General features: G+C 38.4%; 1 protein-coding gene across 15 annotated transcripts in view; it reads left to right on the forward strand.

Moving 5' to 3' along the window:
• The window catches only part of NRG3 (neuregulin 3), a 1147889-nt gene that overhangs the window by 1085167 nt on the left and 46880 nt on the right, over positions 1 to 15842 (forward strand). For all 15 annotated transcript variants that reach the window (XM_008953559.5, XM_034931004.3, XM_034931005.3 and 12 more), the window contains one exon: positions 2320 to 2446. In XM_008953559.5, the coding sequence (XP_008951807.2) occupies positions 2320 to 2446 (127 nt within the window). The remainder of the gene's footprint in view (positions 1 to 2319; positions 2447 to 15842) is intronic.

Here is a 15842-nt window from a genome sequence, read left to right on the forward strand (position 1 = left end):
GGATTACTGCAAACATCATTAAGTGTTTCTAATTTAATCCCATGAGAGTACTGGAATCCTTGCTCTGAGACATGCACTCTTACTTTTTCAGGATGATTTACCAGACTAGAACCTCCTGATTTCCCCTTTTTTGTGTGTGCGAATGAACCCCTGATAAAATCTTGTGGCTGTAACATGCTCCTTAAAATGCTGATATGATAGATTTATTTTTAACAATAGGCTATAGATTAGCTGTTAGGAAGCAAATAGATTATTACAACAGGATTAAAGCAACTAAGGGTGCTAGAGATAAAAGTCTCCCAAATAATTGGAAAGATAAAAGAAATATCTTAAAAAACAGAGCTACATCACACTGATATTGTAAATTCAAAATGGGTCATGAAGCTCAAAGCCTCCAAAGCTTGCAGCAAGTGCTGGTGAATTGCTTGGGAAGATGCAACTAGTGTAATCTTTTACCTTTGGGTCAATGTTCTGATTCTTTTGCAGCTTCTGCTCTCAAGACTGAGCTTGCTTGATGGTATCGGGAAAGATATGAACATTTTGCGTGTGCCTCCACATGCAGCCACCACGGTGTCCGTGGAAGATAGCTTTTATGAACTTCATTTACAGAGGAGGAAATGGAGGCTCAACAAGTTTAGGAAATTATTAGGGTAGCAAAACTAGTGGGTAGCAGAGTGGGATTCAAATCCCAGTCCCTGTGATACAATAAGCCACGCTCTGTAGGGTGCTACTGACTGGAGAAGCTCATTGCTAAGACCAGCCATGTACTCCACTGACGGCACTATCTTTGTCAGAGACGTTGGAAGACAGGCAAAATTCAAGGGCATGATTCTACTGGGAAAGTTGTCAGAATCAAAATGGAGTCATTTGTGTTAAAAACCCTGACAAATAGAGCCGGAGAAGGACATGAAGGGAGTGGTCACGTAGGCAAATGCCTGATTACAAGAACTATCACAAAAGTCTGTGAAAACCGCAGCTTTGCATGAAGACTATTGCAGCCTTACACACACGAAAATAGTTCTGCAAGGACATATGCCCAGCAACTTCCTGTCCACCCTTGGACTGGCACCATCCTTTCTATTGATCCTTGTAGCCAAGGATAATGATCTCAAATCAGTTGTGTACCTAACATTTCCTGTCTTCCTAGTGATAAAACATAGTTTCCTATATCGTGTGTATTCCCATTGCAACACTTATTTCCAAATAAATATTTTCTTTTAGAGTCTCCACGTTTGTTATTTAGGTCAACACTGCAAAAAGGTGTGCGTGTGTGTGTGTGTGTGTGTGTGTGTGAGTGTTGTGTTTAATGGGTACCAAGTCTATGCTAATAGATGATTTCTGTGAAGCTTCTGGGACAGAGCTGCTGCTAAGGCAGTGGTTTGTCCCATCCTTCTGGTGTAGGCACTGAGTGACCCAGACAACAGTCATTCCGCATGTGCACACAGGAGCACTTTACTTGAAGCCCGGAACCCTACAGCAGTTTCAACCTTTTCACTCAGAAGCGGTGGGACCATGAGCACATGGCTTGGCAATTCTGAGTGGTGGTTGAAGAGTGTAAACTATGGAGGCAGGTTGGCTGGGCTGAGATCCAATCTCTGCCACTCACTGACTATGTGACTTCAAACAAATGGCTTAGCTTCTCTGTGCTTTAGTTCTCATCTACTAAATGGGTATAGCATTATGGCCTCATCACGAAGAATTATCATGAAAAATCTGTGAAATGATACATGTAAAGCACTTAAAACCATGTGTGGCACATTACTGTATAACCAGCTCTTTAAGAGTTAACTATTTTTAATATTTGGGCTCTTGGTAACAATAAATGAGCTATTTCTAAATTGTAAAAGACAGAGAATATACACATTATGGTATATAGTCAAGTTGTGCAATTAAGCTAAACATATTTGAATTGTACAAATATAAATGTAACTCTACAAATATGTCATATGTACCTGCTAAGCCCAAGTCTTAATTGTTTTCCTCTAGTCAGTTTCCCATAGTATTTCCAGTTCTTTGCAGCTAAAACTCAGGGTTAGAGACTTCTTGCATCTATGGGGGCCAGGGCAATGCACTAAATGTTTGTCTGCTTTTGGGGTGCCACTGAATGTGAATTTCTAGAGAATATGGATGATATCAGGTTATCACTAAACTGGAAGTATTTCTGGTGAGGTTGGAAATGAGAGAAGGGTTCTCTTCGTTCGCTGAGTTTATTTAACTTTAGCAAATAACAAATATAGACACTGGGAATGAATGAGACCCTGAAAGTAGGAGTTGAATAAAGTCATGCAAATATTTGTACACGTTTATTTATGCCTGCAGGAAACAAGCTAAACAAATCCAAGAGCAGCTGAAAGTGCCACAAAATGGTAAAAGCTACAGTCTCAAAGCATCCAGCACAATGGCAAAGTCAGAGAACTTGGTGAAGAGCCATGTCCAGCTGCAAAATGTAAGTGACATGTCTACACACCTCCTCCTGTAGCCTACCTCAGTGCTTCCAGTTCAGAGGTGTTGGGAGCCTGGGATCAGACTTGTAAATATTTTTCAGAGCTTTATAGGGTTTTGCTTAAATCGTTTTAACAGTTCTGGGCTGGGAGGTATGCACACATGCATGTATGTATGCATCAGATAAAAAGCAAGTTAAATTTCAGCTCTTGATTACAATCTGTAATATAAACTAATCTCTGGTAAAAATAAGAGCTTCAGTTTTTTGTCCCATGAACACTTGTTGAATCCTTAGTTTGTGCCAGAAGTTGTATGTGACACCAAGGATACAATGTCCCTTGCCATAAGGGAAGTTCTACGTAGGAAGAAACACAAAAACCCCCAGAATCAGAAGAAGTGAGTTCCGAGATAGTTGTTGTTGCAGCAGAGGTTGGTCAAGAGGAAGCCAGTGGGAGGTGGATGGGGGTAGACTTGGGGGCTGCCTCACAACAGACTCGGGCTCAGACTGGGTTTGGAAGGATATGAAAAGTTCTATAGAGAGTCAAAGGGCTAAGAGCTAGAAGCCAGAACATGCAGGAAGAATAAAGCCATGGAATCCCAAAAATGCATGTTATGTTCAGAGAACTCCAAGTTAAGGGGTGTGAGAAGAATCAAAGGTGAAAGATGGAGTTTCATAATCAATCCTTCTAATTCCAAGCCTTACAGAGATATCAGAACTTGAAGTTAAATGCAAACTCTTTGCCTCTTACACTTTTTGTAAGGCAGTTTTAACCATTACTGAGGTATATTGCAAAACACTAAATTAAAGCAAGAGAATTCTGTCTAATACATGCAGATATATTCCTCTTAGGTTAGCAATTCTTTGACCCCACACAGCATCGCACTTTCAGAATCTGAGGCATAAAACAAAAGAACAAAGGCCATTGCATAAACCTAGCATTTGAGTATAATAGGCAATCATCCAGGACACATTCACACCCCTCCAAATGCTTCAATCACTGGAAATTTATACATCACTGGTGATTCTAAGAAATCATTACCCAAAAAGTTGCTATTATGATGTCCATAACAGATGTACTCAGATGATTTAATGCAGAATTCATAAATCAGAGTCTCTTCCCAGGCAAGTTTTGTTAAACTTCTAGTCATGGCAATGTGCAGGAATTGTTCATTCCAGAAACAGAGTGAATGGTTTTGCTATTGATTTCTAATGGGTATAATCCCACCACTCTAAAACAACCACAGTGATGGAGGGCTTCATTCCTTAGCAACTGGTTATGTCAAAGATAAACAAAGCCAGACACTAGTTAAAGTGATGAGGATAGATTCTAATCAGTAGTATATTAGTGGAAGAGTTGAACTGAACTTCTATTTGTATGGAAGTGGCTGGATTTTTTTTTTGTTTTTTGAGAAAGAAAGAAGTAAAATTATATTTGTTTGTAAATGACATGATCTTCTGTGTAGAAAATGTCAGGCTTCTGAGCCCAAGCTAAGCCATCTTATCCCCTGTGACCTGCACGTGCACATCCAGATGGCCGGTTCCTGCCTTTTCTGATGACATTCCACCACAAATGAAGTGAAAATGGCCTGTTCCTGCCTTAACTGATGACATTCCACCACAAAAGAAGTGAAAATGGCCGGTCCTTGCCCTAACTGGTGACATTACCTTGTGAAATTCCTTCTCCTGGCTCATCCTGGCTCAAAAAGCTCCCCCAGTGAGCACCTTGTGACCCCCACCCCTGCCCGCCAGAGAACAACCCGCTGTGACTGTAATTTTCCTTTACCTACCCAAAGTTTATAAAACGGCCCCTCCCCTATCTCCCTTCACTAACTCTCTTTTTGGACTCAGACCGCCTGCACCCAGGTGAAACAAACAGCCTTGTTGCTCACACAAAGCCTGTTTGGTGGTCTCTTCACACGGACGCGAGTGAAAGAAAATCCCAAGAGTCAACCAAAATACTGCTAGAATTAATAAACACATTCAGTGGATTTGCAGAATACAATATCAGCACCAAAAGTTAGTTGAATTTCCATACATTAACAATAAACAATTTAAAAAGAAAATTAAGAAAACACTTCCATTTGCTAGAGAACTTAATGTAAGAAACGCTTAGGTATAAACGTAATAAGGTGAAAAGTTTGTACCTTGAAATCTACAAACATTGATCAAAATGATTAAAATCAATAGACATACAACCCATATTGATGGATTGGAAAAATTAATATTGTTAAATGATGATATAACCCAAAATGTGGTTTAAATTCAACACAATACCCATAAAAATCTCTATCAGTTTTTGTTAATGAAACAAATTAATATAAATGCATTGTCTCATTTAGTTCTAACAATTAATTTATACCCACAATGTGCAGAAAATAGAAATGGGATTTGGAGCTTGAGAAAGGTATGTCTGTCAGACAGCTAGTAAGTAGCTGAAAGACAAACCAACATCCTTATAACTCAGTGGTTCTCAACAGAAGGCAATTTGCCCACCATCCCTTGACATTTGGCAAAGTCTGAAGACACTTTGGCTATTGCATGCTGGGAGAAGAATGCTACAGGCATCTAGTGGGTAGCGGTCACTGGCGCTGATGAACATCCTTCAGTGCACAATAACCTCCCTCAACAGAAGATTATCCTTCCCAAAATGTCAAAAGTGGTAAAGAAGTTCACTGTCCATGCTCAAGTTTCAAATGGGACCATGGGGAAGTTCTGAACACCAAGTTCCATCACCAAGCTTCCCACTGCAGGCATTTATTTCCACTTTATAGAGGGTGACAGGTTATTCAGGCATATTTCATCTTTGGAAAGGAAAATTTCCTACTTGCTTACCATATCAGGCAAATCTGTCTTTGTTTTATCTTGAAGCTCATGTTAACTACTTGAAATTCTTTGCAAATTGCAGTGTTTAACAAATGAATTGTCTGGCTCTGGCATTCCCTTAAGTTCATTAAACATTCATGGAAATGGGTTTCACTTTATAGTCATCTAACAAGATGCAAAACACCTCGTCAAGTGAAGCAACAGGATACTCTGGAAACACTTGACTCCGAGGCTGCAGAACTGGAGTAGATTACCCTCCCTGAGAAGCATCTAGTCCCTACCATTGTTTTAAAAACAAATAAAGCATCTGTGAGTAAAGATGAACTCACCTCCTTTGCTGTGTCTCAAGTAAGAAAGAGCTAAGGATAGAATTATAACCTCTAGAACCTTCAAGGCAAAGGAGTGAAACTTCTCAGCCTGGTTTAGGGATCAGAAAAGAAAGTCATCAAAAGAGATCATCCGTTCTTCTCTCTTAAAATCAAGAGAAAATATTCACAATTGAAAAATGAAAGAAGAAAATTGTATACCCTTCATACCTTTTTTTTCAGTAATCATTTTAAGAAAGATAAGTTTATGGGGGAGGTAACATTAAATGAGAAAGAACTGGAAGATAATACTTGCATGCTAAAGAGGAATAATAAGAATTTAATGCCTAGGCCAGGCGCAGTGGCTCAGGCCTGTAATCCCAGCACTTTGGGAGGCCAAAGCGGGTGGATCACCTGAAGTCGGGAGTTCAAGACCACCCTGGCCAACATGGTGAAACCCCATCTCTACTGAAAATACAGAAATTAGCCAGGCGTGGTGGTGGGTGCCTGTAATTCCAGCTACTCGGGAGGTTGAGGTGGGAGAATTGCTTGAACCCGGGAGGCAGAGGTTGCAGTGACCCGATACCATGCCACTGCACTCCAGCCTGGGCGACAGAGTGAGACTCAGCCTCAAAACAAACAAACAAACAAAAAAAAACAAAAAAGAATTTAGTGCCTAACAGAGCCTTAAAAATTGGTGAAAAGGCACATATTTATCCAGTAATGTTTATTGAACTCTGGTAAAGCCCACACTTCTCTGTGTTGGGTACTGCAGGGATAGCTTAGAATACAAACAGAAGAAGTGGTTCCTGATCTCAGGATGCTCAAAGGTTAGTGGAGAGAAAAATGTACAAGCATATAATATCTTTATTATATAGATACATTAAATCAAAGTACCATCAGAGAATGGAAAACGACTTCTGAATTTGACTAGGGGAATCTCAAGCCTACCTAAAGGAGGTCACATGTGAATTGAGTTGTTGGCCTAAAGGAAAACAAACAAAGGAAACAAAAAACCTAGGCAAACTTAATATAAATAGAGCATTTATTTTGGCCAGTTTTGAGGACTGCAACCTGAGAGCATAGACTTAATGTACCCTAAATACATGCTCCCATCAGCAGCAGTTACAAGTGGGTTTTTATAGGAAATGAAGAGGCAGTTCCCAAATTGTTTATCAAGAATTTGCATTAGGCCGGGCGCGGTGGCTCACGCCTGTAATCCCAGCACTTTGGGAGGCCGAGGCGGGTGGATCACGAGGTCAGGAGATCGAGACAATCCTGGCTAACACGGTGAAACCCCGTCTCTACTAAAAGTTCAAAATATTAGCCTGGCGCGGTGGCTGACGCCTGTAGTCCCAGCTACTCGGGAGGCTGAGGCGGGAGAATTACGTGAACCCAGGAGGCGGAGCTTGCAGTGAGCCGAGATGGCTCCACTGCACTCCAGCCTGGGTGACAGAGCGAGACAAGGTCTCAAAAAAAAAAAAAAAAAAAAAAGAATTTGCGTTAAAATAGTATAAGCTATTGCTTGGCTTATCCATGGTTCTTTTTATCACAAATTCCAAAAACTTGAAAATAAGTGATGAGGCAGTTAGGAACAAAATGTCTTTAAACAATCACCCCTGGGTTTGGTGGGGGTGAGTGACTACAATCCCACACTCTGTCTCTCTGGGCCTGATAAATTTTGCATACCTCATATAGCTCACACTGCTCTGAGCTATTTTTGGTAGAGTTTTGAGAGTGAATTGAAAATCATGGAATTGTTTGCAGGGAGTAGGTCAGAAGAGGTAATTTTGTTGTAGCATTAATTAAAGTTAATTTTAATAGTTCTAGCCTAAACGCTGATTTATTGCTTTAAATATCAAATTATAACTTATTGATTGAATATAGATTCATACAATCATTTATTTACTTAAATATAGACTAAAGAGCCTACTAAGTACCAGACAATACCTATTAAGGAACAGGCATGTGATGATGACAAAAAATGAGAAAGCTGCTTCTTTCAAGAAGTTTGCTGATTACTGCGAGTGATCAATATAAATCAAATAATCTCACAAATGTGGGCTCTCATCTGTGCCAAGGCCTACAGGAAATAGTGAACGGTGCTATCAGAGCTTATAGTAGGCAGGCTGGGGAGTTCATATCAGACCAAGAATAGCTCAGAGCTCTCTAAAAAGGTGCAGTTAACACATGAAGAATCCCCCTGGTGAAGTGGTAATTCGCTGGGGAGGAGGTGGGGTTTTGTGCTGTGCCTAGTGTCTGAAGAGGGTCTCTTTTCATATTATTTTTCTTTAAAGGAAATGTGTGAAGCTTGCAATTCTTAAAGTTCTTGCTGCTCTGGTGTCCATGCAAAAATTCTCAACAGCGGTCGAGTTGTTTTTAATTACCTACATTAGAAATCCCAGTGAAATCACTCTTGAAAACATATTGTAGCTATCAATTTCCCCATACTCGGGCTCATAAGTCAGAGTGGCAATAAAGAAAATTTTGTCACAGACATATTTGAACCAAGCAATGCAGAGAGAAAGACATTTAAAACTGCCTAAAAATATCCTCCTCCTGCTTTTATTGCCTAGGGTTCCAGACCAAGTGATTATCAGCTCTGTCAACATTGCTGTCCAAAACTGACCCTACTTTCATTTAACCTTCTGACTCCTGCTGTGTGCATGTGGCAGACCTGGAAACAATGCTGTTATTCTACTGCCAACATGCGCCTGCTTCATTTGACTGGCCTATTGATTTCGGTGCACCACCTACAATGTGCTAGGAGCAAAGCAGGTGGGCGGGCAAGAGGAGATACCTTATTACCTGGGAGCATTTGCATTAGCCGGCACTTTCAGGGGGGCCAGTTGGATGAATGCTTCCCCAGGAAATAACAATATTAACCAGGGCCTATAAAGGAGTTAACAACAACAACAAAAAACACTTGAGCTAATGCTGAGAGCACCATTGAATGAACTGGGGCATCTCCTTATTCACTGCTAACAGGATCTTTTGTATATTATACCAAATGAGCTCTTAACCATGTGCACACAATAAAGTCAGGATCTGTGTCAAGGAAATAATATAGAATCAACTGCCAGGCTTTGTAACATTGTAGAGGATGCTAATAGGGAGGTCCAGACAGGCAGCTAATCTGAGCACTTAAATTTCACTGAAGATACAATCTTAAGAATAAATTTGTCCAGACCTTAGCTTGTCTCGGAGATAGAACTGCATACATTTGGATGGAAACAAAATAAATATGTTTGGGCTGGGCACTGTGGTTCACACGTATAATCCCAGCACTTTGGAAGGCCAAGGCAGATGGACCACTTGAGGTCAGGAGTTTGAGACCAGCCTGCCCAACATGGTGAAACCTTGACCCTACTAAAAATCCAAAAATTAGCCGGGTGTGGTGGCGGGCGCCTGTAATCCCACCTACTCAGGAGGCTGACACATGAGAATTGCTTGAACCTAGGAGGCCGAGGTTGCAGTGAGCCGAGATCAAGACACTGCACTCCAGCCTGGGCAACAGAGTGAGACTCTGTCTCTCTCTCTTTATATATATATATTAGCACAGAGCATAAAATGTCCAAAAGCTATGATCATAGTCAGTCAGGCTAACTTTCCAGGAGGGTTGGTATAGGTGAACTGTTTTGCTGAGTGGAGTATGCACCTTGAGGGCCTACACCTGAGCTACTCAGGCAATTAAGGGAAGACTGAATTCTGCCTTTAGTCTCTGAATTCTTTTTGTTTATTTCGATGTCTACTTTTTTAATCATTTATGTTATTTTCTATTTTCTTAAGCAGATCTGATATTTTAGGATAGCTTTCAATTTACAGAAAAGTTGAGAGGATACCACAGCAAGTTTCTATACTCTGTATTCAGTTTCCCCTATTATTAACCTTGTATATTAGTAGGGCACAATTCTGAAACTAACACACTAATAAGAATGCATTATTATCCATAAAATCCCACATGTTGGCATTCTCACAATTGCTATTGTTTATTCTGATTTTTTGAGTGTTCACCTGATTGCTGCCTGTGTTCTAATCCCAGGTACCGCATTACATCTAATATTCATGTCTCCTTAGGTTCCCCTTACCTGTGACAGTTTGTTGATTTTTTCTTTTTATGATGACCTTGACAGTTTTGATCAGTACTGGTAAAGAATTTTGTAGGATGCCCCTTTATTGGAATTTGATTCTTTTCTTATGATTACATGGGGTTTACTGGTTTTCTGTAGAAATTTTTAAAGTGCCATTTTTATTATGTCATATCAAGATACACACTACAATATGATTTATTATTATTGATGTTTACCTTATCATCTGTCTGAGGTAATATTTGCCAAGCTTCTCCACTGTAAAGTTACCCTTTTCTTCTCTCTCCTTTTGCATAGAATACTCTTTGGAAGGAAGTGACTATGCATAGCCCACTCTTAAGGAGTGGGGAGTTACGGTCTTCTTTCCTTATGGTTAAGTATCTACATAAGTTATTTGGGATTCTATCACAAAGGGGTTGTCTCTTCTCTCCCATTTACTTATTTATTCCATCATATATTTTTATCAGTATAAATAAACTCGTGGATACTATTTTATACTTTGATTTGTAATCTAAGTAGTAAATACTATGTTACGTTCTCATCAGTTTTTTCTGGCTTTGGCCATTGATAGGTCTTTCAGCTGGCTCATGTCATTTTAACATTATGTATCAATTCACTGTAAGTTTTCAGGGTTTTTTTTTTTGTTGTTGAGCACTACAAGACACTCCTTGCTTATGTTGTACATTTTCTGCCTTGGTTCTAGAATCAGCCATTTCTCCATGGAAATAGCTAGTTTCTTTCTTTGCAGAATTTCATTGGAGACTGAGATTTGGAAGCTAGGTGTGTATGTTATTGTTGCTACAGGGATGTCTTTTCTTGGCCTTCTCAACAGACAGATCAAAGATTATATATATATATATGTATATTTTTAAATAATAGATATATTAAATATGTCTACTTAAGACATATTTAAATAATATATATATTAAAAGATATATTTATATATTGAAGGTTGCATATAGACTAACACATATCTGTAAATTTTTCTATGTAAGCATCTGTATCTATATTCTGCTAAACATGTGTCTACATTGATGTCTACTCCCAACTCTAATCCATAACTACATCAATAATTCTACCCTCCTCCCGTTGCTTATTTATAAATTTCCACTCCAACAGTGAAAAACCTCCTTCCCACTGTCTATTATTCATTTACTTATTTTTTCAGTGACAGAATACACATAAAGCATTCTCACAATGGTTATATCATACCTTTGCACTGTTCAACTTTAATGGCTAGGCGGTGCATTTGGGTGGTAGTTTTGCCTTTAGTCTGCTGAACACTTGTGACCTTCAGAAGTGTTTCTTCACTTTTTTTTCCTCTCTTACGTGAGACGGAAAGGCTACAGGGAGCAGGAATTGGGGAAATGCCTTCTTTCTGGTGAGATAAGGCTCTGGTAAAATCTTTTTACTACAGGAGTAGGCAATTGTTATTGAGAATGCTCTGTGTGCATTTCAAAATAGTTACTTTTCCCCTTCCACTGGCAGAGACATTAGATGATTTTTTTGTTGCTGTTGGGGTTCTTTGCTGTGAGAACCTGGTGTGGTTCCTGGAGGTCAAACCCATGGAAGTATGGGCATTCTGCCTAAGACTACAGACCCCAACTCTCGTTCTAGTGCCCATAGAGATTCCAGCAACTTGTCCAAATTACTTCTTAAACATTCCTACCAATTTATGGTTCCAGCAGATTCAGTTGCAGAAAAGCTGATCTTAGCCATTATTCTCTGTATTCACCTGTTTCTCCAGATTTAAGGTGGCAGTGTGCCCTTCAACCTCAATTATCCAATGAATACAAGAAGACATTTTCAGTTTGTTCATTTAGTTTTCTTATTGCTAGGACAGGAATAGCGACTTCCAAACTCATAGCTTGTCAAAACTGAAACCACAGAAGCTATCTGAATTCATGTTCAACAAAAATGTATGGAATATAATTTGGAAGTTGGTCAAATTATTAGACTCTTATCATGCTTCCACAAGTTTCGAGCAACCTCCAGATAGGAATACCAGCAATTTAAACTTGAATTTCAGGTACAAGTAGTCACTGAAACAAAATGCTGTGAGAGAAAGAAAAAAAGTTCTAAAATAATAAATTTTGGAAACACATTTATATTAATGGACCAAAATAATACAAATAAAAACAACTGTTTAATATCGCAATAATTCAAACATATGAAATAACAGATTTAGGAAATATCTATCTGAACACTATGAATAAACAGAACAGGTTAAGAGGTTAATTCTGTTTATGAGCGTTATCCGGAATTTTGGACAAGGCCCTCTATCTCTCAGATTCTAAGCAGAGACTATGAACTAATGGTACAAAAGATGAATTAGGCTTTTTGACAAGGAAGGAAGGGAGGAAGGGAGGCAGGGAGGGAGGGAGGCAGGGAGGGAGGAAGGGAATTACTGACTTTTAGTGATTTGGCAGTTTCTCTAAAAGATCTGCATGCTCCAGAAATAGTTGGCTGATATTGTCCCCTGGCAGCCTGTATTAGTCCATTTTCACACGCTGATAAAGACCTACCCAAGACTGGATGATTTTTGAAGAAAAAGAGGTTTAATGGACTCACAGTTTCATATGGCTGGTGAGGCCTCATAATCATGGTGAAAGGTGGAAAGCACGTCTTACGTGGCAGCAGACACAAGAGAAGAGAGAGCCAAGTGAAAGGTTTTCCCTTATAAAACCATCAGATCTCATGAGAGTTATTCACTACCATGAGAACAGTATGGAGGAAACTGCCGCCATGATTCAATTATCTCCCACCAGGTCCCTCCCACAACACGTGGGATTTATGGGAGCTACAATTCAAGATGCGATTTGGGTGGGGACACAGCCAAACCATAACACAGCTCTCTGCAGTTGCTGAACATACTTGCTTTCTTCAGTTTGTCATGGATTTGCCCAGAGCATCTCACTTGTTTTTGTAGCTGGGCCTTCTAGGCACCTAGGTTTTTCTTGTAAACCAGTTTATTAGATAAAAAAAGATATGTCTTTTATATCCCTCATATGTCTTTTATAGACCTGAAAGTCAGACAGATATTCAGGATATCATCGCACTTTAATAAACATGTCCATTCATCTGACTTTTTCCATGGGTACTTTGCAATACACAATCAATAATGAAGCACACATAGAGGTATTTCCATTATGTATTGGATCTTTGTTATTTGAGGTTGTTGAAAACAATCACCTTTTCCAAATTATCTCTGTACCTTCTCTTTGTTCTCTGTCATTTTCCTCCATTTTGCAAAAAGACCGACCAGCCTTTATAGGTCCACTGTGAAAAATTCGGATTCTGGTTCAAGACATGGTCATTACTGCCACTATGTGGCTTGTTTTGGAAGTTATTGAAAATAAAACATTTAATTGGAGCTTTTGAACTTAAAGCTGCAAAACCTTGATATGTTCCCTAGTCTCCATAGCTTATACTCATGGATATACTTTTTCCCAAGCATAACACCTAATTAGATAGTTAATAATTTCTTTTAAGTTAAAAATCTGCCTCCTAAGTAATTGCGTGAGAAACACACACATGCAAATGCACACAGAAAAATATATGTACATACAAAATCTGTATATATATAAACACCAGGCTAATTATGTGTATATAAACATAAATATATACACAATCTATTTATATCTATTAATTGCACTTTCCTTATTTACACAAATGGATTTATATGCATACGCTTTTGCACCTTTTATTCTTTTCAATGGCTGTGTAGTATTCATTTATGGACATTTCTATTGTTTTGAGTTTTTTTCACTTTTGTGTTTATTTCCGTTTCATTACGGACAATTGTGCTGCTGATGTACCCTGGAAATTATTATTTTGAACTTTTGCAATTATGGAAATTTTCATGATAGAAATTCTAAAAGTAGTATTTTGGATCAAAGAGTATGTATATCTAAAATTTTGAAACATATTGTCAATTTGCTCTTCAAGTTAGCACCACGGCTACTTTTCCAGGGCCTTTTCCTTTATCAGATATTCTTGAAATTTAAATTTCTCTATTTATTTTAAAGGCAGAGTCTTGTTATGTTGCCCAGCCTGGAGTGCAATAGCTAATCACATAGCACACTACAGTCTCTAACTCCTGGGCTCAAATGACCCTCCCACCTCCACTTCCCAAGTAGCTGGGACTACAGCTGTGCACCACTGCACTTAGCTTAATTTCCTCTATTCTGATTACCACCTCTTTATAATGAGTGCGGTTGCACTCTTTGCCATATGTATGTTGCCTGTCTTTATTTTTCTGTGAAATTCTTGTTCACCTGTTGCCTTTCATTTTTTTCCAGTTGATTTCTGCCTTTATATCTTAAGAACAGTCTTTAACATATGAATAGCCTATGTTTCCCCAGGCTTTTACTTATATTTTGATTTACTAATAATCATTTTTGTTACTTAAGACATTTAAATTAGTAGTAAATCAAATTTTACATATTTTTTTCTTTATGGTCTCTAGGTGTTTTGTCCTGGTAACAAATGTCTTTCTCCCATAAGGTTAGGAATACATCTCCCATATAGTTTTATAAAGGTTTTTGAATGTATTTCCATTATCCAAAGAGTTCATTCATATCTTCTTGTGTTAGTCTGTTTGCCTTGTTATAAAGCAATGCTGAGGCTGGGTAATTTATAAAGAGGTTTATTTGGCTCACAGTTCTGTAGGCTGTACAAGAAGCATGGTGCCAGCATCTGCTTCTGGTGAGAATTTCAGGAGGCTTCTGCTCATGGCGGAAGGGAAAGGGGAGCAGGTGTCACATGGTGAGAGAGAAAAAAGAGAAAGGCGAAGGGTGCCATGCTCTTTTAAATAACTAGTTCTTCCATGAATTAATAGAATGAGAACTCACTCATTACTGCAGGGAGGATACAAACCATTCATGAAGAATCAACCCCCATGACCCAGACACCTCCCACCAGGCCTCATCTCCAAAATTGGGGATCAAATTTCAACACGAGATTCAAAGGGGACAAATTTCCAAACTATATCACTTCTCTTTATCAAAATCTAAAAATATAAATTGAACTAAAATTATACTTTACTGTTATCCATAGTTATGTTCCTTGCCACAATTCATAGGTAATTAAGTTATGACAATGTTAATGGTTTATAATTTTCGTGACTAGTTGAGAAAGCCATTCTTTTTTTTTTTTTTTTTTTTTTTTTGATACAGAGTTTTACTCTCTTACCCAGGCTGGAGTACAGTGGCACCATCTCGGCTCACTGCAACCTCAATCTCCCGGGTTTAAGCTATTCTCCTGCCTCAGCCTCCTGAGTAGCTGGGATTACAGGCACATGCCACCATGCCCAGCTAATTTTTGTACTTTTAGTAGAGACAGGGTTTCACCATGTTTGCCAGGCTGGTCTCAAACTTCTGACCTCAGGTGATCTGCCTGCCTCAGCTTCCCAAAATTCTGGGATTACAGGCGTGAGCCACCGTGCCTGGCCTGAGAAAGTCTTTCATAGTGAAGCTTTGTTGTTAGGTACATAAAAATTTATGAATATTTATCACTTGGTAGATTGCTCATTCTATGAATATGAAATGTCCATCTTTCTTCCTTTTAAAATGCATTTTATACATAATTATATTTTATTTGAAATTATTACTGTTAGAAGCTTTTTCACCTGTACGTTGCATGGTATATCTTTACCAATTCTGTCGACTTTTTTCTCTGTTGTTTTTAAATTAGCTCTTTCAGAACATAGAAGACCAGATATTCAGTGTGTGAATCTGTCTTTTAATAGTTAAATCTAACCATCCACAGTTTTTATCATCACTGATAGTTTCACACTTATTCCTGTCACATTTATTTCCAATTTACCATGCTCTCTTGTTACAACCCCCCTTATTAATTTTTGTTGAATTAATATTATTTTAGTTTTTTCATGTATTGTATATTATACAATTCTTATATTCTAGTGCTGTCTAATTTCTAATACTTAAATATATATATTTTGTTCATCAGTGTCTAAAATTAATCAGCATGCATATATTACATTGTCTTTATTCTCAACAATCCCAGCTAGGATTTTTTGTTTTTAAATGTTCATTCTTCTCTCTTTTTATATTCTTTTTCTTATCAATATCTTCCAGCCATGTTGAAATTCTTTGGACTTTACTTCAAAAGAAGTAAATTACTTCAAGCATTAATTTTAAAGCCAACATTTTAAGAAAGAGC

The sequence above is a fragment of the Pan paniscus genome, chromosome 8 (genome assembly GCF_029289425.2).
Source record: "Pan paniscus chromosome 8, NHGRI_mPanPan1-v2.0_pri, whole genome shotgun sequence".
In the NCBI taxonomy this organism is placed as follows: domain Eukaryota; kingdom Metazoa; phylum Chordata; class Mammalia; order Primates; family Hominidae; genus Pan; species Pan paniscus.